Source organism: Macaca fascicularis, chromosome 14, assembly GCF_037993035.2.
Source record: "Macaca fascicularis isolate 582-1 chromosome 14, T2T-MFA8v1.1".
Taxonomy (NCBI): domain Eukaryota; kingdom Metazoa; phylum Chordata; class Mammalia; order Primates; family Cercopithecidae; genus Macaca; species Macaca fascicularis.
Window position 1 is genome coordinate 124,846,214 of NC_088388.1, and position 26,850 is coordinate 124,873,063.

The following is a 26,850-nucleotide window of genomic DNA, read 5'->3' on the forward strand; positions in this document are numbered from 1 at the left end:
TCTTTTCATTGTACAGCAGGAGCTTTTGAAGCACCCCATTAGCCTTGTATCAGGACAGGGAGCTCTTTTACAACAAAACAAAACAAAAAATGAGCACAAACCCACCTTTTATTAGTTAAATCCTTGAGCGGTACAGTATCACACAGATTATATGTCCGTAGTCTTAGCAGGAAGATTGGGAATTTGGCATAAACCACGCCACTGTTTCCATGAACTCAGGTTACTTTTTACCAGATTACTCTGGTTTTGTGTGGTGTGCCACCAGGAGTCGCTGTGTGGTTCTTTGCTTTGTATACATGAGCACATCTCTTGCCCAGATAGAATTTGGTTTCATCCCAGGCATAAATGCTCAATTTTAAGAAGAGCTGTGTGCCTACTTTGGTTCTGGAAACCCCACTTATAGCCCCAGCAAAAATGGCCTTGGATCACAGCCTTCCTGTTCCCAGCAAGCCTCCACAAGCTCCAAGATGGCGGACAGAGTCCTTCTTAGATCCTAGGTGGTAGGTGTCTTGCTTGTAAGCAAGTACCTCCCATTCCTGAGTTCCTGCAGGGAGTTGGTTATAAAGAAGAGGGATGGGTTTGCCATGTATTCTACCAACATTTATTCAATCCAACTGTTGGCCAGGCTCAGGGTCACACATTGAGATACACCAGCAAGCAAAACATAGTCCTGTCTTTGCTGGAACTTTCATAGCCCTGCCCCTCCTAGCCCCTCATCCCTAGATCAGATACAGTGTGACCCCCACAGTGCTGGCATAAGCACACAACACAGACACCTCACCCAGGGTGGGAGTAGGAGGGTGGCAAAGGGGTTTCTCCATGAAGCTCCTCCAGGGAAGTTGACCTCTGAGCTGAACCTAAAGGATGGGCATTTAGTGAAGTGAATGCAAGGTGGCCAAGGAAGGATCCAGGCTGAGGGCAAACCATATGAAAAGGCCCAGAGGCAAGAACTAATAAGATTCAGGGATTTGTCCTAGTCCACTTGGGCAGCTATCACAACATATCCTAGAATGGGTAATTTATAAATAATAGAAATGTATTGCTCACAGTTCTAGAGGCTGGGAACTCCAAGATCAAGGCACCAGCAGATTGAACGTCTAGTAAAGGCCTGCTCTCTGCTTCAAAGATGGTACTTTCTCACTGCACTCTCACGTGGCAGAAGGTGTCAGGCAACCTCTTTCAACCTCTTCCAAGAACACTCATCCCTTTTATGAGGGTAGAGTCCACATGATTTAATCACTTTTCCAAAAGCCCCACCTCTTAACACTAGCACATTGGCTATTAGGTTCCAACCTATGACTTTAGGGAGGACACCAACATTCAGACCATAGCAGGATTCAGTATGACTTTTTCCGCCTGGATCGTGGAGCGCAAGAAGAGGAACCAGAGCCACTGAGGGGTTTTAAACGGGAGCAACACGATCAGATTTTCCTTTTAGAAGAACCACCTGGGCGACCTTGTGGAAAGCAGATGAGGATGTCAAGGCAGTAAGGAGGCCAGATGGAGGCTGTGGTTGCAGTCTGTGTGGCAGAGACAGGGAGTGCCTGAACCATCATGGTTCCCAGGGTGACGCCAGCAACAAGAAGTGGGTTAAGTCGCATGGCCAGGTTTTTGGATGGAAGTACCGCCCCACCCAGAGATGAGGAGCACCACGGAGGAGTGGAGTGAGGGACAGAGTGAGTGGTGCAGTCTGGGATGTGAATGAGGGGTACCGGTAGGGCATCCCTCAAATAAGGGGTTGGGCTGATTGGCATGGTCCTTGGGGGATAACTGGGCTACAGATAGAGATGTGGACATCGTGGGGCAGGATGGCATCACCCCAGAGGGTAGAGTAGTGGACCAAGGAGGGAAGCTGGAGGGACCCCACCAACATTTAAGGGACAAACCAAAGAAGGGGACACTGAAGAGGTACCTACAGAGACAGGAGAAAAGCCAGGAGAGTGTGGTGTCGTGGAAGCTAAGGAGGAAGTGATCACAGTACCTGCTGGATTCAGTCCCAAGTAGTTCAGTGTTGGCCTCATTCTCGAAGAGCAGTTTCAGTGGAATTTGAGGTCTGGACATTTGCAGAGAAGGAGAAGTGAATGGGAATAGAAACAGCTGGTAAACTGCCCACTCTGCCTCGAAAGCGGCCTTTGGGGTTGGGCGCAGTGGCTCACAGCTATAATCCCACCACCTTGGGAAGCTGAGGTGGGAAGATCACTTGAGCCTACGAGTTCGAGACCAGCCTGGGCAACATGGCAAAATCCTGTCTCTACAAAAAATACAAAAATTAGCCAAGCATGGTGGCATGCACATGTAGTCCCAGCTATTAATACTTGGGAGGCTGAGGCAGGAGGATCACTTGAGCCTTGGAGGTTGAGGCTGCAGTGAGCTGTGAGACACCACTGCACTCCAGCCTGGGTAACAGAGTAAGACCCTGTCTCAAAAACAAAAACAAAAACAAAACAACAACAAAAATAGTGGCCTTTGTGGAGAAGGATGAAAGGGAGGGAAGAAATGATGGAGGTGGGCCTTACTAATGGCAGGGGAGGAGATGTGCTACCAGAGAGGTAACAGCAGAAGCCCCTGGGGTTAGGGTGGGGGGGCCAGGCCTCAGGCAGAAGGCAGAAGAGGAAGAAGGCGGTGCTGAAGGACAGGAAGGAACTTGCCAGGGATATGGAGGAGGGACAAGTCAACATCCGGTTGACCCTGTGAGATTCTCCTAGGTGCCAGGCAGTTGCTCCCCCTCCCTTCAGCACGGACATTCCAATCTCAGGGTGAAAGGGAAAAGGCCTTCAAGTGTTTCTCACCCAGATGCTGCTCCCTTCCACACAGTGAGTACTATGTTTATTAAGAAGCACTGAGACCTGTAATCCCAGCACTTTGGGAGGTGGAGGTGGGCAGATCACCTGAGGTCGGGAGTTTGAGACCAGCCTGACCAAATGGAGAAACCCCGTCTCTAGTAAAACAAAATTAGCTGGGCATGGTGGCGCATGCCTGTAATCCCAGCTACTCAGGAGGCAGAGGCAGGAGAATTGCTTGAACCCTGGAGGCGGAGGTTGCAGTGAGCCGAGATTGCACCATTGCACTCCAGCCTGGCCAACAAGAACAAAACTCCGTTTCAAAAAAAAAAAAAACAAAAGGCACTGAGCAACTCCCCTGCCCTCCCACAGGGCTCTACTTCCCCACTGAGCTGTGCAGAGCTCGGCAAGCCTTCTTCATCCTTGCCCAACACTCAGCTGTCCCAACGCTTGGCCCATACTTGGCGCAGTCAAGTCCTGTTTATCTGAGTGTTCCTCCAGTGTCCCTCTGCTCTGGCTGGAGCCTGAAGAACCAACCCTGGCCTCGGGGAATTTTTACTTTAAAATGGGACCTAAGCAGCCAGAGCACAGTCTCTTTACAATGAAAAGCACTACTGCCTTTGAGGGATGGAGGTGGGAAGGGCTGGGTTAAGCAAAGCTTTCCTGAATAAGCTGCAAAAATGGGCCTTGATCCCTTTGTAGTTCATAAGCATGATATTTGGGTGTTCACGCACATGTGTGAGATGTGCCTCCCTTAAACCTTGTTAAGGGTTGTTACCCATGTGATGTGAAAAAAAAAAAAAAGGAAACAAACAAACAAACAAAAAATAAACAAAAAAAATAGGCCTTGCTAGAAGAAGGGCGTTTTGCAGAGCAGAGTTGGGCAAAAGGAGGGCCCTGGGTGGAGGTATACTTGGTAGAGTCAAAGCAAACTGGGCATTTGGGTGCAGGGCCAGGTGCCTGATCTGCTTTATGTAGACTCATTTAATCCTTGCAAGAACACCAGCGTTCCGTCTCTCCAAGCTTCATGTCTCCGTAATTTGATGAGGGAAGCAAGCCTAGAAAAGTCGCGTGACTTCACCAAGGCCACACAACTAGTAAGTGATGAGCGCTGGTTGTGAACCCAGGCAGTTGACTCCAGAGCCCGCCCAGGATGGGCAGCTCATCCGCTTTGGTGGTCTGGTGAGAAAAGGAGGAAATGAGACTGGAGGGGGAGATCATGAATCTTACGTGGCCTAATTAAACTACCTCCACACTCCAGCATTTCGTGCACAGAGTTTGAGGATAGTGTTTTCCAAACTGGCATGCCCTGTAGCAAGACGCTCAGGAAGACATTCACATTTCTTGTAGAGTGAAACAAGTGTGGGGAATGCTCCGTTCCCTTCTCCCCAAGGTGCTTCACAGCGTTCACCAACATCTGAAGAGCTCTAAGAAGTGGGAGGCAAAGGCATCTCTTTCACTCAGGACTTCCGAGCCTCTTGCCTACACCAAGCTGTTCGCAGCGGCTCTGCAGCAGCATAACGCCCATGTGGGATCACTGCTTAGAGGAGCAAAGAAAGCACTTTGGCATGACGCGGGGTTTCCATCCTCGTCGGCATCAACCAGTGTCTGGGACAGGAGCTGGTGGCCGCTGCGGCCTGCCTTCCCAGCTGCTGCCCGGGTCCGCCCTCCTACACTGCAGCCCCGTACACCCCTCGCTGTGTGTGACTTTTGGAAAAGTCGTTCCATCTCTCCAAGCTTCATGTTTCTCGATTGTATAAAAGGAAAAAGGTACGAACACGCCCCTTGCAGGGTGTTAGGAGGATTAAATGGGTGGAATAGGGTGGTTTTTTTTCTCCTTCTCTCCCACCTAGAACAAAACCCAGGCTTTAGGTTGTCACGGCGGGCGCCGGGGAACCCTGGCCACAAGCTCCTCTCCGAGTTGCTGCGGACCGCCCCGACGCAGCTAGCGTGGAGGACGGGCGCCCGGAGTCATACAGAAGCCAGGCTGGCCGGGGCTCGGGCTGCGGTGGACACAGGGGCTGCCCCGCCCCGCGTCTCCCGCAGCCCGATCGTGCCCCAGCGCCTCCCGGGTCTGGACTGGGCCGGGCCGCGTGGGAGGGGCGGTGCGGCTGGCGGCGCTTCCGGGGAGCGGGGCCTGCGCGCTGCTGGTCCCCGGGGAGCCCGCGCAGCCCGCGTCGCGACTGGGCCCGCGCACAGGTGAGCCCGGGGCGGGGTCGCGGGGGACCGGGAGGCGCGGCGGGACTCCGTGGGGTGGGCGGGGCGGAGCGCGGCCGGCCTGGGCCCCGGAGTCCCGGCCCCACCGAGAGCCGCGGGGGTCCGCGCCGCCTGCAGCCCGGCCTTGCCCTGCCGGCGGCACATCCGCTTCCCTTCGCCTTCACCTTTTTGGCACCCGCAACACGCAAGCGGCATGAAAGAGCCCTCCGAGGAGGCTGTCACCTTTTCTGTCGCGAAGAAGCTGGCGCGGGGCGGCTCCCCTTTCGCTTGCCTCGCTGGAAGAGCCTGGCGGTCAGTGCGTTGTGGATGTCGTTTCTGCTCACATTCTTCTCTGCTCCGGTCGCAGCCTCTTCCTCTGCTCTTCGGGTTGTCATTGTGGCAGTGATTCAGCAAGTGCGTAACATTAGTTAGGGTTAGGGACCTATCGAGGCATTACACCACAGTCATTTAACGAGCAGCTACACACGGGCTGGGCGGCCACTGTGCCAACGACTAGGGTGACCGCGGTGGCCCAGACAGATCCAGTTCTCTGGTCCCCAGGGGACAGACAGGTACGTCAGAATCACAGGACACCCTAGAAGTGCAACCGAGAGGGGGAAGTGTGGAGAACTCCCGTTGAAACACCAAACCTAGGGAACACCAGGGTCAGGAATGACTCAGAGGGAACCACATCTCCTTATTTTTTTAGATTTAAGAGTTGATATGTGTAGGCACACAAATCACAAGTGTACAGCTCAACCATTTTCCCTAACACGCACATTTCCTGATTCAGAGCAATAAATAAAACATTACTACATCCCTGGCTTCCAACGCCATAAAATAGGTTTGCCTGTTTTCGATTTTCCATCCATGGAATCATACGTCACATACTTTTTTTTTTTTTTTTTGAGATGTAGTTTCGCTTTTGTTGTCCAGGCTGGAGTGCAAAGGCGCAATCTCGGCTCACTGCAACCTCTGCCTCGCGGGTTCAAGTGATTCTCCTGCCTCAGCCTCCCGAGTAGCTGGTTTTACGGGCGCTTGCCACCACGCCCGGCTAACTCTTGCATTTTCAGTAGCGACGGGGTTGTACCATATTGGCCAGGGTGGTCTCGAACTCCTTCAGGTGATCCGCCTGCCTCAGCCTTCCAAAGTGCTGGGATTACAGGCATGAGCCACGGAGCCCGGACCTTCATGTACTCTTATGTGTGTGACATCTGACATTCAATATGTTTTATGATATTCACCCATGTTTCGTTAGCAGTTTATTCTTGTTGGTGTATAATATTCCACTGTATGGCTAGACCACAATTTATCCATTCAACTGGACACGGGTTGATGGACGGTCGTTTCCACTGTGGGGTTATTTTGTATCTTGCTGCTACAGATATTCTTGTGTCTTTTGGTAAACATCTGTAAGCAGGCCGGGCACAGTGGCTCATGCCTGTAATCCTAGCACTTTGGGAGGCCAAGGCAGGCGGATCACAAGGTCAGGAGTTCGAGATCAGCCTGGCCAATATGGTGAAACTCTGTCGCTACTAAAAATACAAAAATTAGCCAGCCGTGGTGGTGGCTGCCGGTAGTCCCAGCTATTCAGGAGACTGAGGCAGGAGAATCGCTTGAACCCAGGAGGCAGTGGTTGCAGTGAGCCGAGATCACGCCACTGCACTCCATCTTGGGCGACAGAGGCAGACTCCGTTTCAAAAAAAATAAAATAAAAAAATTTAAAAAAAAATCTGTAAGCACTGCTGTATGAGTATATTCCTAGGACTGAAATTGCTGATGTGTGTATGCTCATCTTTAATCTATGATGCCAGACACTTCTCCGAAGTAGTTGTATGGTTTACATGCCCACCGGCAGCGTCTGAGTTCCCATTCCTGCACACTCTTACCACTACTTGGTAGTCTTTTTCTCTGTAGCCATTTGGCTGAGTGCCAGGCAGTGATGCATTGAGGTTTTACTTTGCATTTCTCTGATGACTAATGAACTGTTTTTATGTCTATTGCTCATTTGAATATTCTTTTTGTGAAGTGCCTGCTCAATTCTTCTGCTCATTTTTCTGTCGTCTTCTTACTAGTTCCATTGAGTTCTTGAAATATTTGTGATATGACATTTATTGGATATGTGTGTGTGTGTCTGTATGTGTATATATATATATATATATATATTTTTTTTTTTTTTTTTTTTTTTTTTTGAGACGGAGTCTCACTCTGTCACCCAGACTGGAGTGCAATGACGCGGTCTCAGGCTCACTGCAACCTCTGCCTCCCGGGTTCAAATGATTCTCCTGCTTCAGCCTCCTAAGTAGCTGGGATTACAGGCACCCTCCACCACACCCAGCTAATTTTTGTATTTTTAGTAAAGAGGGGGTTTCACCATGTTGGTAGGGCTGGTCTCAAACTCCTGACTTCGTAATCCGCCCGCCTGGGCCTCCCAAAGTGCTGGGATTACAGGTGTGAGCCACTGCGCCTGGCCCTGGATATATATTTTTAAACATTTTCTCCCTTGGGAGATTGCCTTTTCACTCTCCTATTTATGTCTTTTGATGAACATAAGTTATTCATTCTAATGTTTTTTATTTTACCATTTTTCCCCTTATAGTTGTATTATTTGAGTCTAGTTTTTAAAAAATCTTCCCTAGCAAGAAGACTCAGATAAAAGTAAAATTAAAGCTGGGTGTGGTGGCTCACGCCTGTCATCCCAGCACTTTGGGAGGCTGAGGTAGGTGGATCACTTGAGGTCAGGAGTTAGACCAGCTTGGCCAACAAAGGAAGATCCTGTCTGTACCAAAAAAAAAAAAAAGAAAAAGAAAAAAATAAATTAGGTAGGTGTGGTGGCTCATGTCTATAATTCCAGCTACTCTAGAGGCTGAGATGGAAGACTGCTTGAGCCTTGGAGGTTGAGGCTGCAGTGAGCTGTAATCACAACACTGCACTCCAGCCTGGGTGACAGAGCAAGACCCTGTCTGGAAAAAAAAAAAAAAGGTTGGGCACGGTGGCTCATGCCTGTATGCAACCCCAGCACTTTGGGAGGTTGAGGTGGGCCAATCACTTGAGGTCATGAGTTCCAGACCAGCCTGGCCAACATGGTGAAATCCCACATCTACTAAAAATATAAAAATTAGCTGGATGTGGTGGCGAGCACCTGTAGTCCCAGCTACTCGGGAGGCTGAGGCACAAGAATCACTTGAACCCAGGAGGCAGAGGTTGCAGTGAGCTGAGATTGCACCACTGCACTCCAGCCTGGGTAATGGAGTGAGTCTGTCTGAAAAAAAAAAAAAAGAAAGTCCCACGTGTGAACACAGGGGCCACCCTAGGTCTGCACCATAGTCTCCAAACCTCTTTGAGAACACTGTTTTGTGTCTATCAAGCTATAAATGAATTATATTCAGGCTTTTAAGTGACATTGTCCTACAAACCGGAATTAATCCTACCCAAATGTTTTAGCAAGTGACTGAGAACAAAACAGCCTTTGAAACCAAAATTCTTTTAAATGTAAAGTCAGGTGAAGATGGTAATTTATTTATTTAAATATGTAAAAACTGTTTCAAACAATTTGAACCTTTAAACAGACCAGTTTTTAGCACTCAACTGAAATCCAATACTGTCTCCATTCATTGGCCTGATCTCATCAGACATAGTGTCGTAGTTTCCTATTGCTGCTGTAACAAATTGCCACAAACTTAGTGGCCTCAAACAACACACGTTGATTATCCTACCGTTCTAAGATGGCCATCAGCGAGGCCGTGCTCCTCCTGAAGCCTCCGGGAAAGAAACCATGGACTTCCCTTTTCCAGCTTCTAGAGGCCACCTACATCCCACTGGCACCTGCTTCCCTCAGCACAGCTCTTTCGTCTGCCTCAGACCTTCCTGCCTCCCTCTTGAAAGGATCTTTGTGGTTACATGAGGCTCACCTGGGTAATCCAGGAACCCCCTCCCCATCTCAAGGTTCTTAATCACAACTGCCAAATCCCCTTTTGTCATGGAAGGTAACATAGTCTCAGTTCTGGGGATTAGGATGTGGGCCTCTTTGTGGGCCACTATTCTGTTTACCCCAGATAGTGATTCCTGCTTAACGGAAATCGCATATGAACTCTAAGAGATACTTATTCTAATTATATGCCTTCACAGGCTTCAGTACATTTCCTATATAATAGAAATTGGAGACCAGTTTGATATTGGATACTAAATACACTTTGGATTTTTTTTTTTTTTTTGAGACTTGACTCTTGCTCTGTCGCCCAGGCTGCAGTGCAGTGACACAATCTCGGCTCACTGCAACCTCCACCTCCCAGGTTCAAGCGATTCTCCTGCCTCAGCCTCCTGAGTAGCTGCGATTACTGGTGCGTACCACCACGCCTAGCTAATTTTTGTGTTTTTAGTAGAGATGGCGTTTCACCATGTTGGCCAGGCTGATCTCAAACTCCTGACCTCGTGATCCGCCCACCTCAGCCTCCCAAAGTACTGGGATTACAGGCGTGAGCCACTGTGCCTTGGCCCACTTTGGGTTTTATAAGACAAAACTCTGTAGTGTTTCCTTTACATCAATTTCTGCACACAATATTGGAAAAGCATTCTAGAAAGCACTAAAGGTATTGTGTTACTTCTTGTCTGAAGAAATTCTTTACTAATTTTTTATTTTTTTGAGATCGAATCTCGCTCTGTCACTCAGGCTGGAGTGCAGTGGCGTGATCTCGGCTCACCGTAGCCTCCGCCTCCCAGGTTCAAGGGATTCTCCAGCCTCAGCCACCTGAGTAGCTAGGATTACAGGTGTGTGACACCATGCCCGGCTGATTTTTGTATTTTTAGTAGAGACAGGATTTCGACGTGTTGGCCAGGCTCGTCTGGAACTCCTGAGCTCACATGATCTGCCCACCTCGGCCTCCCAAAGTGCTGGGATTACAGGCATGAGCCACCATGCCCGGCCTCTTTACTAATTTTCTATCAAGTCTTTGTTCTTACAAAGTGGGCATTTTTGGTATGATTCTACTTTATGAATTTTTTCAAATCACAAAAAAAGCGACTGCATATTATACTACACAGCAAATCAGAAAATAGGCAGAGCGAGTGAGTACAGCTTCCAGTTGGATATTTGGGTTCATTATCTTACCTACTTGTCAGCCACATCTCAAGATATGATGACAGTTACCAGGTCTTGGAAACATTAACACGTTTGAATGTGTGACAGTTCCACAGTCCCAGCTACAAAAGAACTGAAAAGGAACAAGGAAGGTGCGTGGCATCTTGGATTCCAGGAAGTAGGCAGTGTGTATGGTTACTGGAATTTACCTGCCATCTTGCTCAATTATCCTGTCAAAGGTGCTGTTATTTTTCTTAAAACGTTTCCATAGTGTTTCTCATGAGGGCTTATACCACCCCACTTCTAGTGGCATATACTGCTGGACAACTGGATTTCTTCTTAACCAAGCAATGCAAAAGCAATTTCCCCAAATCAGCATGTGTTGCCAAAAGGGCAAGTCATTTTATAAAATGAGAAACTGAAACTTTTAAATCTACATATATTAAGTAGATTAACATATTATGCTAATTTTTAACCTTTAGAATATTTAGAAATCAAATGATGCTTTAGTTTACAAGTGCACCAAGGCCAAATAATGAATATTAAAACAATTGAAAAAAATATTTAAATAATGCAAAAACCAACTGACATCATGTTTACTACTAGGGGCAAAAAGGCATTCTGAATGGCCCTAGCTGCAGCCTACCACTTAGGCTGTCTGAAATCCCAAGCATATTAGGAAAGAAAAGAAACTCATACGTATCAGTCAACTTGCAGTGCCTTTTTGGTGGCTTCCCATTTAGCTGTGTTGCTTTTTCAGATGTCTTCTCTGGTTCCTGGACCCATTCCAACTCTTCACTCTGCCTCCTTTGCTGCTATGGTTTAAGTTCTACTTCTTTTTTGAACTTTGATATATGTTCACAAATCCTCAGCATCCCTTGTCTTCTACGCGTCAGTGAACAAAGCATTAATGTGCAGCATAGAAAGATGTTAATTTTTTTTTTTTTTTTTTTTTTGAGATGGAGTTTCGCCCTTGTTGCCCAGGCAGTGGTGTGATCTCAGCTCACTGCAACCTCCGCTTCCGGGTTCAAGAGATTCTCCTGCTTCAGCCTCCCGAGTAGCTGGGATTATAGGTGCCCGCCACCACACCCAGCTAATTTTTGTATTTTTAGTAGAGATGGGGTTTTACCATGTTGGCCAGGCTGGGCTTGAACTCCTGACCTCAGGTGATCCGCCGCCTTGGCCTCCCAAAGTGCTAGGATTACAGGCATTAGCCATCGTGCCTGGCCACATTCTTTAAATTTTGAAACGTTTTATTTTAGTGTGTCTAATAATACTTGTTTCTATGAGTTTTCAGGTTTGTTTTGATCTCACAGATCCACCAAAGAGAAAGCAGCCCCGTGCCAGTTGCTCTGCTAGCCTTTCACAGAAGTGTCACTAGAATACTACAGCCCCCACAGGCTCTGCTCCACAGAAACTTAAGGCTGAAGGAGTGTCCACTGTCAGGGGCATCCTCTGTCACTATGGTGGAAGAGAACATGGTGGGTTGCCTTTCTAAGGGAGTCTTGGGCTTTCTTATTTCCATATAAATGTAGAAGCAGTCTGACAACCTCCCCACCAAAAAACCTGAAAAACAAAAATCTTCTAGACTTTGCAACAGCACTGAATTAATAATCAGTTGGGGAAACATTAATGTTACAAGTTTTATAAACCATGAACATAATATATCCCTCCAATATCTAGATTATTTTATATACATAGTAGCCCACATTTTCTAAGCATTTATTACATGCCAGGCACCATTAGGACTTTACATAAATTATTTCATTTAATCTTCACAATAATGCTGAGAAGGAGGCTTTAGTACTTCCATTTCATGGATAGAGAAACTGGAGTGTAGTAAGATGGCCAAAGGCCACGGTTAACCAGAGATGAGAATCAGGCACTCTACCTGCAGTCTGCAGTCTTCACCACTTTTTGACATGACCTTCCTGAGCTGCTGGCTGCAGGAGCGATGGGTCTACGGATGGAGTTATTCAGGGGGAGGCAGACTTGGAGGAAAAGTCTCCCAAGATTTCCCGCATGAGCTCGCTCTCTACTGTTCAGCTTCTGTCTATCTGGATACATAATTATTTGTCCAAATAGCAACTGTCCTTCTTCTACCATTTCAGGCCTTACATAGGAAGTCCTTCTAAAGAGCTGCCTGACAGCTGCCCTTCCCCAGATCCTGAATATCCTCCTGGCCAGGTGGAGCAGAGAACAGTCCCTCAGCTGGTCATGCTGAGCTCATACCCTGTAAGTCTGACCACACTACACAGCTCTGGCTTTATCTAGAACCCAGCTCCAATCACAGTCGTGTCTGGCCCTAATCTCATGAGGAATGAAGGACCCATTTAGAGAGGAAGCCTCTGTCAGGCATTAGGAGAAAAACAGAACTTCCCAGAGCTCATCCACGGGGAATGAGAGCAGGGTAAGTGCAGCCTTTGTGATTCTCTCTCTCTGCCCTCTGTAGGATGGCTGCTCCATGAGGTCAAGACTGGGTCTTCTCCCTCCTCCCCCTTTACCGATGCCTGGTCTCACGGGGCTAGTTTTGACCCCCACGCTATGGCATCATCGACCTCCCTCCCAGCTCCTGGCTCTCGGCCTAAGAAGCCTCTAGGCAAGATGGCTGGTGAGTGGAACCGGACTCGCGACTCTGCTGTGTTCCTGAGTGTAGTGCTCAGTCTCCAGAGGGCGTGGTGGGAGGCCTGCCTGGTCCCAGCTCAGAGAGAGACGCAGGAAGGCTGACGGGGGGACTCCTGACCTGACTTCAGGGCCTGGACGCGTGGTGGAGTGAGGAGAGGAGGCCTGCGTCAGCTTAGCCAGATCTTGATCCTTTTGGCTCAGAGGTTTTCCAAGGCTGCTCAGCTAGCTTTCCCAGCCTGGAAACCACGGTGCTGAGGGCTTAACACTGTCTCTCGTTGTCTAAATCTTTGTTCCAGAACCATCTGGAGGAGAAGCCAAGCAGAGAGAGAAAATGAATCAATCCCCACCACTATCTGTCCTTATCAAAGGCTGGGGAAGCTGGGTTTTCATCTCCTTACGGAGTCCCCACAGCACACCTGACACTGCATTCTCAGTGAACTTTCAGCACCTAAGACAAACCCATTTTACAGATGAGGCAATGGAGACACAGACTAATTTGCTGAAGGTCATAGAGAAAGTGAGCCACAGTCAGAACCGTGTCCCTGACTCCCGAGTGCGGGTTCTGAATCACGCAGCTCTCCGCTCCTCAGCAGCTCCAAGCAGTAGCCTCTTCCCCATCTGGCGACAATCTAGGATTTCTTGGGGCCATGCAGATGCCAGTCCTCCATGCCCCTTCCTTCCTGTATAGGTAGCCCTTCCTAATCGAAGTCCACCTCCCCTCGGTGCTGGAAGTGGGCTCTGGGACTGGTGGATCCTTGCTCGCATAACGTAGTTCTGCCTGCAAACTCCCGGGTGGCTGACGAGTCAGCTCTAGTGGGAAGTTCTGCTTAAGGTGGGCTGGGGGTGCCAGGTATCAAAGAGCCTGGGAGTAGTGCAAGGCCATTTCTCTTACCCAGGCTGGTGGAACACTCTCACATAAGGATTCCAGAGTTCTGACATACGTCCCAAACCTTTACCTTTAGAAGGCACTTTTAGGCAAGTCCCAAAGGATATACAAAAACAGCGGAGTGTCGGGCGCGGTGGCTCACGCCTGTAATCCCAGCACTTTGGGAGGCTGAGGCGGGCAGATCATGAGGTCAGAAGTTCAAGACCAGCCTGACCAACATGGTGAAATCCCGTCTCTACTGAAAATACAAAAATTAGCCAGGGGTGGTGGTACGAATCTGTAATCCCAACTATGCAGGAGGCTGAGGCAGGAGAATTGTTTGAACCTGGGAGGCGGAGGTTGCAGTGAGCCAAGATCACGCCACTGCACTCCAGCCTAGGTGAGAGTGAGACTCCATCTCAAAACAAAAAAAAAATAGTGGAGCAATAGGTCTCTGAGAATACGATGTTTCCCAGTGCAGGGACGCGGACTGCAGTCTGTCTGTCCTCCCTGTGAGGCGGGGCTCCTCCCTGTGTGGGCAGTGAGAGGGCACCTGTTAAGAAGACACAGGCCTGAGCAGTGTTTCTCCCCCACAGACTGGTTCAGGCAGACCCTGCTGAAGAAGCCCAAGAAGAGGCCCGACTCCCCAGAAAGCACCTCCAGCAATACTTCACAGCCTGCCTCACAGGACAGACTATCCCCAAGCCTCAGCTCAGTCACGTCTCCCAGCCTGCCACCCACACATGCGAGTGACAGTGGCAGTAGTCGCTGGAGCAAAGACTATGATGTCTGTGTGTGCCACAGTGAGGAAGACCTGGTGGCTGCCCAGAACCTGGTCTCCTACCTGGAAGGCAGCAGCACCAGCCTGCGCTGCTTCCTGCAGCTCCGGGATGCAACCCCAGGCGGTGCTATCGTGTCCGAGCTGTGCCAGGCACTGAACAATAGTCACTGCCGTGTGCTGCTCATCACGCCGGGCTTCCTTCAGGACCCCTGGTGCAAGTACCAGATGCTGCAGGCCCTGACCGAGGCCCCAGGGGCTGAGGGCCGCACCATCCCCCTGCTGTCAGGCCTCAGCAGAGATGCCTACCCACCTGAGCTCCGATTCATGTACTACGTCGATGGAAGGGGCCCTGATGGTGGCTTTCGCCAAGTCAAAGAAGCTGTCATGCGTTGTAAGCTACTACGGCGGGGAGAAGGGGAACGGGATTCAGCCACAGTATCTGATCTACTTTGACTTTTAGGAGACAGCCCTGTAGCCTAGTAGTTCAAAGTGCAGCCTCTGGAAAAGGCTGTCAGGGTTTGTATCCTGGTTCCTGCACTTATTATTAACCCATAAAAAGTAACTTGGGCAAGTTACTTACCCGCTCTGTGCCTGGTTTCCTCACTGACCACTAGGTTTCCATTGCTATGAAACGAGAACAGTATACAGACTAAGGCCTCAGAACATGGCCTAGCACATGTATTCATAATAGGCAGAGCCTAGCACAAATCAGGTCCCCAATAAATTATTAGCTAGTAGTAGTAACAGTAACAGCATTACGTTTCTCTGAGATCAGGCTGGAGATGTCCATCAAGAGCTGGGAAGGTGCCAGGGACATTGGTTTAGTAAGGCAAAATGATGCAAAATAATCGGAAAGAAGTGCATATGAGTGTATCTGGGGAGGGCCATGCTATTGCAGTAGGTTTGGAAATGTGATAACAGATAAAAAGGTAGAAGAGGCAGGACCTGTTGGGGAAAACAGAGATGCTGGGTTTGGGAAGGGTGACAATGCTGTGACTGGTCTCTTTCAGATCTGCAGACACTCAGTTGACACTTTTTATATCATGGGACCCCAGAAGTTGGAGTAAAGCTGGAAATAGAAAACCCACGCAGGGCCTTGGATTCCCACAGATGTGACAAGAGGTATAGGGAGCGAGTCTGCAGCACTTTGCCCGTGTCCCTGGGATCACAGCACCCATCAGCCTTCCATTACTGTGGGCTCCCTAAGAAGACCATGGAGAGGTTGGGGACTCCCCCAGGAAAGCCATGAAGCTGGGGATTCCCCCTAGGAAAGCCACGAGGAAGCAGGGGACTCCCCAAGAAAGCCATGAGGAAGCCAGAAACTGGAGGTGGTAGGAGGTGGTACTGACCAATGATGGCCAGCAGGGCTCGTATCCTGCCTAACTGGACAAGAAGCCTGGCATACACTTCTGTCTTCCCCTGGAACTGGGTACTGGCGTACACTGGTATCCCTCCTAAAGAGGTGACTCACCTGACTGATCAGCAAGAAGCCGAGACTGCAGGCCTCACCGTGGATGGTCTTCCCAGTTGCCTGGGGAAACCCTGGAATGGGCGTCAGGAGAAAGCAAGAGGAATCCAATCCTTCACACTCACACTACTCTGTTCCTCCTTCCAGAGACATCGATTCACTTCAGAAAGCTGTAAGGAAGACGCAGTCAGCACTGCAACTATACTTTTTATTTATTGCCTAAGTGCCATTAAAGACACAAACCTAGAAGCCATTCTGAACGTGGGGGTGAGGTGGTGGAGGGAGCAAGTGAAGAGACGGGAAGCCAGGGCTCAGGGTTCAACGCCTTCACCTGAGATCACAAGCCCATGGATGCTGTGACATCTGAGAGCTTCATCCATGGTCTGGCTAAAGCTGATACTTTCACAGTCACCATCTTCACCTTTGGACTGGGAAGAATCAGCATTTTTCTTCTGGCAGATGACTGTATTCCTTATAGGACAGGCAAGGTCTCATTCATCTGTTCTCAGTAAGTTTGTTGCTGAACTGAAATGAATTTCATTATTTCCTCCAACATGTACTCTTGTGCCCCCTCTCTCACTTCTCCCTATCATGACCCCTCTTTTGCTGAAAAAAAGTTTTATTATTTTTTCTATCTCTAGTTCTAGAAAGAGAAAATTTATTTTTTAAATTATAAATTATTTTGCCAGGCACTGTGGCTCACACCTGTAATCTCAGCACTTGGGGAGGCCAAGGCAGGTGGATCACCTGAGGTCAGGAGTTCAAGACCATCCTGGCCAATATGGTGAAACCCCGTCTCTACTAAAAATACAAAAATTAGCTGGGTGTGGTGGCGGGCACCTGTAATCCCAACTACTCAGGAGGTTGAGGCAGGAGAATTGCTTGAACCTGGGAGGTGGAGGCTGCAGTGAGCCAAAATCACGCCACTGCACTCTAGCCTGGGCAATTGAGCAAGACCCTGTCTCAAAAAAAAAAAAGGCCGGGCGTGGTGGCTTATGCCTGTAATACCAGCACTTTGGGAGGCCGAGGTGGGCAGATCAAAATGTCAAGGGATCGAGACCATCCTGGCCAACATGGTGAAACCCCGTCTCTAGCAAAAATACAAAAATTAGTTGGGTGTGGTGGCGCGGGCCTGTAGTCCCAGCTACTTGGGAGGCGGAGGCAGTAGAATTGCTTGAATCCAGGAGGCAGAGGTTGCAGTGAGCCAAGATCGTACCACTGCACTCCAGCCTGGGTAACAAAGCGAGACTCCATCTCAAAAAAAAAAAAACAAACCAAAAAATTATTTTAGTATAAAAGGATTAAATAATATGTCCACTCATGTGCCGACCACCCAGTTTAAGAAGCAAAACCTTATAATCTCTTATAGTGGTCCCTTTGTGCCCCGAATTGCACTCCCCCCTCCCCCACCAGAAATAACCAATATTTTGAATTTTGAACTTCTTGCTTTTAGCTTTTCTGTATACATTTACCACATATGTATGCACCCCCACCAGCATATTGTTTAGTTTTACATGGTTTTATGTTTTATGTAAACAGCATTACGATGTTTGTATTCTGCAGATTCCTCTCCTTGTTCACCAAATGTTTGTGAGATTTATCCATGCGGATAGATGACACGCCAGTTATTAATAATACACTTTCATCCCACGATGTAAATATGCCACCATTTAGTTACACATTCTTCTCCAAATGGATATTTGTTGTTCCTAGGTTTTTGCTATTAAAAACAATGAGCCTCTGAACTTTTTTGTACATTTTCACAAGCAAGATTTTCTAGGATTTAGCCTAGAAAATCCTGCTGGGGCTGGGCGTGGTGGCCCATGCCTGTAATCCCAGCACTTTGGGAGGCTGAGGCGGGCGGATCACTTGAAGTCAGGAGTTTGAGACCAGCCTGGTCAACATGGTGAAACCCTGTCTTTACTAAAAATACAAAAATTAGCCAGGCGTGGTGGTGCATGCCTGTAACCCCAGCTACCTGGGAGGCTGAGGCAGAAGAATTGCTTGAGCCTGGGAGGCGGAGATTGCAGTGAGCTGAGATATCGCACCACTGCACTCCAGCCTGGGTGATAGAGCGAGACTCCATCTCAAAAAAAAAAAACAAAAAGATCCTGCTGGGTAACAAATATACTGCTGCTGGGTAGTAAAGAAAATACATGCTGTTCTTCTAGAAGACGCCACAGTTTCTTCCAAATTGGCTGTACCAATTTAAGTTCCTACCATTTGTGTTTAAGACTTCCCACTTTTGGCCGTGGGCGGTGGCTCACGCCTGTAATCCCAGCACTTTGGGAGGCCAAGGCGGGCGAAATCACGAGGTCAGGAGATTGAGACCATCCTGGCTAATACGGCGAAACCCTGTCTCTACTAAAACTTCAAAAAATTAGCTGGGTGCGGTGGTGGGTGCCTGTAGTCCAAACTACTCGGGAGGCTGAGGAAGGAGAATGGCGTGAACCCGGGAGGCGGAGCTTGCAGTGAGCCGAGATGGCACCACTGCATTCCAGCCTGGGCGACACAGCGAGACTCCGTCTCAAAAAAATAAAAAATAAAATAAAATAAAAGAGTTTCCACTTTTTCATGTTCTTGCTAACACTTAATCAGATTTTTAAATGTCTGCTAATCTGGTGGGTGAAAACTGGTAACCTATTGTAATTCTTTTTTCTTTTCACCATTTTTGTGGGGAAAAAAAAATCAAGCATATACTGAAAGGAAAAAGTTTGATAAATCCCTATGTACCCATCAGCTAGCTTCAACAATTACCAACTCTGAGCTAATCTTTTATCAAGAATGCCCTAGCCATATCTCTCACTCCTCCCCAGATCATCGGAAGCAAATCTCAGAAATCATTTTACTCCTAAATATTTAAGTATGCATCTCTAACTTATTAAACTTTTTTTGGTTTTGTTTTTTGTTTTTCTGAGATGGAGTTTCGCTGTTGTTACCCAGGCTGGAGTGCAGTGGCACAATCCTGGCTCACTGCAACCTCTGCCTCACAGGTTCAAGTGATTCTCCTGCCTAAGCCTGGGGTTACAGGCACGCACCACCACACCCGGCTAATTTTTGTATTTTTAGTAGAGATGGGGTTTCACCATATTGGCCAGGCTGGTCTTGAACTTCTGACCTCAGGTGATCCACCCGCCTTGGCCTCCCAAAATGCTGGGATTACAGGCATGAACCACCATGCCCAGCCTAAAATATTTTACCTTTTACTTTGTGCTTTTTGTGTTTTACTCAGGAAGTCCTCCCTACATCTGTATATTTTCTTCTGTCTTTAATCCACCTGGATTTTCTGTTTGAGTTTTTGTTGGTCTTTAGTCAAAGATCCAATTCTTTTTTCTATTTGAATAACCGTCATTTACTGACTAGTCCATCCTTACCCCACCCCTGCTGATTATGATGTCACTGCTGTGACATACTATCATACGTTGGGGGCTATTACTGGGTTCTCCAGTCTCCTCCCTTTATCTGTTTGTGTAACCCTGTGCTGGTGCCACACTGGCTTGTTTACTGATGTTTTTAATAAGCCTGGACCATTTGTAGGTCAATTCTTCCTGCACTTCTTATACATCAAAAATCACTTTTTCTTGTTCCTTTACTCTTCCATATAAATTGTTTATTCAACCACCACGTTCCAGGAAAAAGCCTGTTAGTATTTTTATTGGACTTACGTGGAATTTATAGATTTATTTTGAAAAAACAGATATGTTTATGAGTCTTCCTATTCATAAATATAGTATGTCTCCATTTACTTATGTCTTTCAGTGTATTTCAATAAAGCTTTCTATCTTTTCCACATTGGTCAGCTCCTCTTTTTATTAGAATTATTCCCTACCATTTCATATTTTCTGTTGCTGTTGTAAAGGGTAATTTTACATTTTTATCTATTACTGATATAAAGAATTGTAATTTATTTCACATATTGATCTAGTATTAAACAGCATGCTGAATTACTTAATTCTATACGACTATAAACTTTGCAGGGTCTTGCTGTTGCCCAGGCTGGAGTGCAGTGGCGTGATCATGGCTCACCACTGCCTCGACCTCCTGGGCCCAAGCGATGATTCTCCTACCTCAGCCCTCTGGGTAGCTGGGACCACAGGCCTGTGCCACAACTCCTGACTAATTCTAATTTATTTGTACTTTTTGTAGAGATGGGGTTTCGCCATGTTGCCCAGGCTGGAGTGCAGTGGCGTGATCATGGCTCACCAATGCCTCGACCTCCTGGGCCCAAGCGATGATTCTCCTACCTCAGCCCTCTGGGTAGCTGGGACCACAGGCCTGTGCCACAACTCCTGACTAATTTATTTGTACTTTTTGTAGAGATGGGGTTTCGCCACGTTGCCCAGGCTTGTCTTGAATGCCTGGGCTCAAGCCATCTGCCTACCTGGGCTTCCCAAAGTGCTGGGATGATAGGCTTGAGCCACCACACCTGTCCTGTCAGATTTTCTATAAACAGTCATACAATTTACAAAAGAAAACAAAAACTTTAGTTCCTTTTATGGCTCCTAAGGCCTCCAATAAAACAAAGTGACAATAGCAGCCATCCTTGTCTCATTCCTTCCTTAAAAGGAATGCTTTACACATTTCTCCACTAAATGTGTGCGTTGTAGGTTTTCTGATATGTAATTTTTTCTTTCCCTTTTTTTTTTTTTGAGACAGAGTCTTGCTCTGTCTCCCAGGCTGGAGTGCCGTGGTGCAACCGTGGCTCACTGCAACCTTTGCCTCCCGGGTTCAAGCAATTCTCTTGTCTCAGCCTCCCAAGTAGCTGGAACTACAGGTGCGTGCCACCACAACAGGATAATTTTTTGTATTTTTAGTACAGACAGGGTTTTACCGTGTTAGCCAGGAGGGTCTTGATCTCCTGACCTCATGATCCACCTACCTCGGCCTCCCAAAGTGCTGGAATTACAGGCGTGAGCTACTGTGCCCAGCCTTTTTTTTTTTTTTTTTTTAAATTTGAAGAATTTAAGATTGGAATTAATTGCTCCTCAAATGTTTGTTAGACTCATCTGTAATACCATTTGGGCCTAGAATATTCTCTGTTTTTTTTGAGATGGAGTCTTGCTCTATTGCCCAGGCCTGAGTGCAGTGGGATTACAGGCATGAGCCACCACGCCCGGCCAGAATATTCTTTATTGTAAAATTTAAAGCTGTAATTTCAATGTCTTGAAGAGTTACAGATCTATTTAGATTTTCCATTTCTCCTGGAGTCAATTTGGTATAAAAGTCAATAAAGACTACAAGACCAGTTTAAGTAGATTTTTCAGTCTGAGTGTCCTGGATCATGTACACAATCATGAATGTGAAGTCTGTCTGCATGAAGAATCATCTGTGGTTATAAATTCTTAGGAGGTTTTTTCCTTCTTCCCTCTGGGACAACGGTTGAAGCAGCAAGTTTCCTAATCACCTTCTCTCCTTTAGTGGGGCAGCATTTTTCTTTTTAAAAAATAGTTGGCCTGGCCAGCCACAGTGGCTCATGCCTATAATCCTAGCACTTTGGGAGGCCAAGGCGAGATCTCCCAAGGTCAGAAGTTCAAGACCAGCCTGACCAACATGGCGAAACCCTGTCTCTACTAAAAATACAAAAAAATTAGCCATGCGTGGTGGTGGGCGCCTGTAATCCCAGCTATTCAGGAGGCTGATGCATGAGAATTGCTTGAACCGAGGCGGTGGAGGTTGCAGTGAGCCGAGATTGCGCCACTGTACTCCAGCCTGGGCGACAGAGTGAGACTCCGTATCCAAAAAAATAAAAAAAAAAAAAAAAAAAAATTGTTGGCCCCTTCATTGAGCTGGTGGACCTTCAGGGATCTTAGCTCTATGGAAAGTTCTGTATCTTAATTCCTCTTTATATAAGCTCAGGTCTTGTCTCTTGTCCTTTGAATCGTGTCCTAGATGTCTAGAGATCAGGAATGGCCCTTAAAATAGCTTCCACCTTAAAAATCCCCTTACCACTCTATAGATTCAAACTCCCACATCATTTTTGGTTCCTGCAATTTTTACTTTTTTGAGAGCCCAGCAACGTAACTAAAAGAATGTTTTAGTTATGTTTGAGTGTTTTGTAGCTGACTTGTTTTCAGTTTAGTCTGTCATAATTACTGAAATGGAGGTGGGAAGTATCCAGTCCTTCTTTAGACTAAAAAAGAAAAGATTTGGGAGGTTTTTTTTTTTTTTTTTGAGACACAGTCTCGCTCTGTCACTCAGGCTGGAGCGCAGTGGCGCGATCTTGGCTCATTACAACCTCCGCCTCCAGGCTGAAGCCATTCTCCTGCCTCAGCCTCCCGAGTAGCTGGAATTATAGGCGCCTGCTGCCACACTCAGCTCATTTTTGTATTTTTAATAGAGATGGGTTTCATCATGTTAGCCAGGATAGTCTCAAACTCCTGACCTCAAGAGATCCACCGCCTTGGCCTCCCAAAGTGCTGGGATTACTGGCATGAGCCACTGCACCTTGCATGGGAGAAATTTTAAGATTTCTAAAAAACTAAACGATTGAACAGGGCTTTATAATAAATGAGTAACCTAACATAGCATTGTCTAGTAGAACTTCCTTTGATAATGAAAATGTTCTCCATCTGTGCTCATATGGTAGCCACTAGTCACAAGTGGCTATCAAGCACTTGCTAAGTGGCTAATGTAACTGAGGAACTGAATCTTAACTGTGCTACCATAAAGATTCCTTTCACTCTGAGGTCTGGTATTTAATAGAACTTCTGGTAGCTGAGGCTTCCTATGAGCTCATCCTTTCCTTGAAACAGGCATTCTTTTTTTTTCAGAGACAAAGCCTCGCTCTCTTGCTCAGGCTGGAGTGCGGTGGTGTGATTATAGCTCACTGCAGCCCCAAACTCCTGGGGCTGTAACTACACCTGTAGTCCCAGCCTCCTGAGTACCTGGGACTACAGGTGTGAGCCACCACGTGGGGCATGAGCCAGACTTTTTGAAGAGCAGAATTCTGGTTTTATATTTTAATCAAAATTATACCCATATTGATGAATTTTGCTTCTAATGAATACATTCCTCTACTATTTCATTTCAAACGTTTCTCTTTTGCTCATTATATTTTAGCTACACAGGTCATTCCTTTTTTTTCAGACGGAGTCTTGCTCTGTCACCCAGGTTGAAGTGCAGTGGTGCGATCTTGGCTCATTGCAACCTGCACCTCCTGAGTTCAAGTGATTCTCCTGCCTCAGCCTCCCAGGTAGCTAGGATTACAGGTGCACACCACCACACCCGGCTAATTTTTGTATTTTTAGTAGAGACTGTGTTTCACCATGTTGGCCAAGCTGGTCTTGAACTCCGGACCTGAAGTGGTCCGCCTGCCTCGGCCTCCCAAAGTGCTGGGATTACAGGTGTAAGCCACTGCACCCAGCAGTCATTCTTATTTTTTAAAAAATGTCAAGTACGTTACTGCTCTAGGGTCTTTGACAGCTAATATTTACTCTGCCTGGGCTCTTCATATGGCTGGTATGGCTGGTTCCTTCTCCTCATTCAAGTCTCAGCTCAAATGTCACCTTTTGAGAGGCTGACCACGATCATCTTATCTAAAGGGCTTGGCCAGGCATTGTGACGCATGCCTGTAATTCCAGCACTTTGGGAGGTGGGCAGGTCACCTGAGGTCAGGAGTTTGAGACCAGCCTGGCCAACATAGCAAAACCCCGTCTCTACTAAAAATACAAAAATTAGCCAGGTGTGCTAGTGTATACCTGTAATCCCAGCTACTCTGGAGGCTGAGGCAGGAGAGTCGCTTGAACCTGGGAGGCGAAGGTTGCAGTGAGCCAAAATTGCGCCACTGTACTCCAGCCTAGGTGACAGAGTGAGACTCTGTCCCAGATAAAAAAAATGCGGGGGGCTCCTATCCCCAGGCTCTTTCACACTGTCCAGTTTTGTTCTATTAACAGTACTTGGCCTGGCACAGTGGCTAATGCCTGTAATCCCAGCACTTTGGGAGGCTGAGGCAGGCAGATCACGAGGTCAGGAGATCGGGACCATCCTGGCTAACACGGTGAAACCCTGTCTCTACTAAAAACACAAAAAATTAGCCGGGTGTGGTGGCAGGCGCCTGTAGTCCCAGCTACTGGGGAGGCTGAGGCAGGAGAATGGTGTGAACCCGGGAGGTGGAGCTTGCAGTGAGCTGAGACTGCACCACTGCACTCCAGCCTGGGAGACAGAGCGAGACTCCCTCTCCAGGGGAAAACAAAACAAAACAAAATAACAAAACACCATACACAGCACTTAATCATTATCTTGTTTATCTCACGTGCCCCATTTGAATATACATTTTACGAAAGAAGAGGCCTGGCTGTCTTGCTCAGAACTAACAGTGGCTGGCACATGGAAAATGGAGACCTGGAGAGGTTAAGAGACTTTTCCAAAGTTGCACAGCTAGTCAGTGTTGGGGCCCGACTTCATGGCTCTCAATTCTGGGCTCTTTTTGTAAAAACGTAGCTACTTTGGCAAGGTGCGGTGGCTCACACCCGTAATGCCAGCACTTTGGGAGGCCCAGGCGGACGGATCACGACCTCAGGAGTTCGAGACCAGACTGGCCAACACAGTGAAACCCTGACTCTACTAAAAATACAAAATATTAGCTGGGCTGGTGGCACGCGCCTGTAATCCCAACTACTCAGGAGGCTGAGGCAGGAGAATCGCTTGAACCCGGAAGGCGGAGGTTGCAGTGAGCCGAGATGGCGCCATTGCACTCTGGCCTGGGTGACAGATCCTAAGTCTCTCCTAATAATGCTTTCTGCATCACAAAAAAAAAAGCAGTCTTTTATCCAACTCCTAATCTATATTGCTGGTAGAAGTAATCCAAAAATCAAACTAACACATGGTACACTTTGTTACTGACCAAAACTGACTGTAAGTTGCATCTTGTTGCTAATGTTGAAAATGGCAAAAACTGTCCCATTAGATCTGTCTGAAAACTAAACTCAAATCACTGGCAAAAATAATGTGTGGCTGACTTAAACGATGTAACTCTTTTTTTTTTGTTTTTGAGACGGAGTCTTGCGCTGTCGCCAGGCTGGCGTGCAGTGGTGCTATCTGGGCTCACTGCAACACTCCGCCTCCCGCGTTCAAGCGATTCTCCCGCCTCCGCGAGGCTGGGACTACAGGGGCCGGCCACCACGCCCGGGTAAATTTTTAATTTTTGTATTTTTAGTAGAGACAGGGTTTCACCATGTTGGCCAGGATGGTCTCGCTATCTTAACCTCGTGATCCGCACACCTCGACCTTTCAAGGGGCTGAGATTACAGGCGTGAATCACCGCGCCCGGCCGTAAGCACCAACTCTTGACAAAATTTAGATCTGTTAAATAACACCAGCGAAAAACGGGCTAACCAGAAACAATGGTCACTAAAGAAACCCTCAACAGCAGAAGTTACAAGTAATAATTTCATACAGCAAAAAAAAAAAAAAAGAGAAACGAAACCCTGGGAGACGAATCATTCTGCAAATCATAACCCCGGGTAGCGGGGCAGAAATACAGGCCAACCAGAGAGAGAGGCATGGGATGCCTCCAGCCCGGAAATAAGTGGGTGATGGAAATGGTTCTTCTGGCCCTATTCGTTTACCTTTCTTGTCAGCGGAAAGGTGCTGAGTCTACAAAGTAAAAAACTGATCACGACGAAAATTTCTGCAAAGTAATTAAAATGGAAGAAAAATGGAAATGACCTAAATACTCGGTATAAAAAATCGACCAAGGAATAAAATGGGTTCACGGATTTGCGTCAGAAATGTTGCTTCCCTTATAATTGGTCAACGTCGGTGAAACTATGATTAAAATGTCAGTATTCAAACAAGGCCTCCAACACTCCCGTGGCCCAAGGGGGTCTTCGGCTCCCACCCCGGGGCACGGGCCTGGGGGTCCCTCTTCACTGCGCAGCCACCTCTAGCCCGCCGCTTTCGGGACTCTCAACCTTCTTTTCCCTTCCCTGAGGGCCGGCCAGCACCACAACCGGGCCAAAGGCAGTAACTTGGTTGAAAGGCGCGCCCTGGGACAGGTCAGCGGGCTCCGCTTTGCGATGCACGCAACCCGCAGAAGCCGGCGCCAGAGCAGGGTACGCCGGGAGTTAGCAGCCCAGCCAGGCCGCTAGGCTGGGGCGAGGGGCGGGGCCGGCGCAGGGCGCGCAGGCGCACGGCGCCTTCCTGGCAGCATGGCGGACGCAGCCCCTCAACTCGGCAAGAGAAAGCGTGAATTGGACGTGGAGGAGGCCCACGCCGCCAGCACAGAAGAAAAGGAGGCAGGAGTTGGAAATGGTACCTGTGCTCCTGTGCGCTTACCATTCTCGGGCTTCAGAGTGCAGAAAGTGCTGAGGGAGTCTGCGCGGGACAAAATCATTTTCCTACACGGGAAGGTACCAGGAGGCAACCCTGAGGCGGGATGCGGGAAGCGGTGAACCAATCATCGCCTTGGAGGCGGATTTTTTTTCGGATCTCGGCCGGAAAATACCAATCATTATCACTCGGGGGAGGTGGGAGTGCGCTAGTAGAATGCATAGAGGGGCGGTAAAAGGCGGCAAGATTGCCCTTTAAATTAAGGCAATGAACACATCTAGCTCTAATTTTTCTAATGTCTCTTTCACTAGAAATATCTACTAGGAGAGTGTATTGTAGATTAAAGATCACATGTTACATTCCCCAAGCCGTTCATCCATTTATGTGTATAGGGACTAGGAACCCAGTAAATGTTAGATGTCTTGCTCATCCCTGTCGCTGGAAACATGTCCCTCAGTCCATGAGACTGTAGGAGATGTGATCTCTGCCTTACACGACTTCAGCCCTAACAGGAGAACAACAGAGAACAATATATTATAATTGTTAATTCAGTTCTACACGCGCGCTTTCAAGCATGCCAGACACTAACCTCGGTCCTGAGAATGTGGAGATGAAAGTTACCATCCCTGATCTTCAGGACTACGGAATGTTTCTGGCGAGACAGATACAGCTTGCTCCAATACCAGCGTGCTTAGCAGTCTGGCAGGGGCTGAGGAGAGATGGAGACCATTCCAGGAACTAGTGAGGAGGCCTAGCCAGGGCAGTTATGGGGGTTCCCCAGAACTACTA

At 47.8% G+C, this 26,850-nt stretch overlaps 2 protein-coding genes, 2 long non-coding RNA genes and 1 pseudogene across 19 annotated transcripts in view; 3 read left to right on the forward strand and 2 right to left on the reverse strand.

The window, feature by feature from the left end:
- Positions 1-90: 90 nt before the first annotated feature.
- Positions 91-5,600, reverse strand: LOC141408539 (uncharacterized). The gene is made up of 2 exons (XR_012423927.1): positions 5,220-5,600; positions 91-3,959 (listed from the first exon to the last, which is right to left on the reverse strand). It is a non-coding gene; the product is annotated as an uncharacterized lncRNA (long non-coding RNA).
- Positions 2,685-17,730, forward strand: TIRAP (TIR domain containing adaptor protein). 12 transcript variants are annotated; one of them, XR_012423918.1, is made up of 6 exons: positions 2,685-2,813; positions 4,131-4,550; positions 12,165-12,288; positions 12,506-12,664; positions 12,975-14,715; positions 15,335-16,608. XR_012423918.1 is itself a non-coding variant. In XM_065529675.2 (5 exons), the coding sequence occupies exons 1-4, from the start codon at positions 2,794-2,796 to the stop codon at positions 12,650-12,652; spliced, it is 711 nt and encodes a 236-aa protein (XP_065385747.1). In that variant the 5' UTR covers positions 2,685-2,793; the 3' UTR covers positions 12,653-12,664; positions 15,335-16,900. The 12 variants fall into 12 exon arrangements, 8 of the variants coding, with proteins under 8 accessions (XP_065385747.1, XP_065385748.1, XP_065385746.1 ...); XR_012423920.1 differs by lacking the exon at positions 12,506-12,664 and having other exon boundaries at positions 14,140-14,715; positions 15,335-16,900; XM_065529675.2 differs by lacking the exon at positions 12,975-14,715 and having other exon boundaries at positions 15,335-16,900.
- On the forward strand, positions 3,471-3,568 carry LOC123568964 (small nucleolar RNA U13; annotated as a pseudogene).
- LOC102120786 (uncharacterized) lies at positions 11,764-26,159 on the reverse strand. 5 transcript variants are annotated; one of them, XR_012423922.1, is made up of 5 exons: positions 26,068-26,159; positions 16,124-16,317; positions 15,796-15,962; positions 14,905-14,948; positions 11,764-14,073 (listed from the first exon to the last, which is right to left on the reverse strand). It is a non-coding gene; the product is annotated as an uncharacterized lncRNA (long non-coding RNA). The 5 variants fall into 5 exon arrangements; XR_012423924.1 differs by having other exon boundaries at positions 11,764-14,096; XR_010581227.2 differs by lacking the exon at positions 14,905-14,948.
- Positions 25,922-26,850, forward strand: part of DCPS (decapping enzyme, scavenger) — a 41,369-nt gene continuing 40,440 nt past the window's right edge. Inside the window, 1 exon segment of the mRNA XM_005580127.5 lies at positions 25,922-26,141. Coding sequence (XP_005580184.1) covers positions 25,941-26,141 — 201 coding nt within the window. The 5' untranslated portion in view covers positions 25,922-25,940.

Coding starts and splice junctions, on each gene's coding strand:
- TIRAP (XM_065529675.2), top strand. CDS start 2,794: ATGCTGCTCCCTTCCACACA. Junction 2,814..4,130: donor ATGCTGCTCCCTTCCACACA/GTGAGTACTATG, acceptor CATTTCTTGTAG/AGTGAAACAAGTGTGGGGAA. Junction 4,551..12,164: donor GATTGTATAAAAGGAAAAAG/GTACGAACACGC, acceptor CTACCATTTCAG/GCCTTACATAGGAAGTCCTT.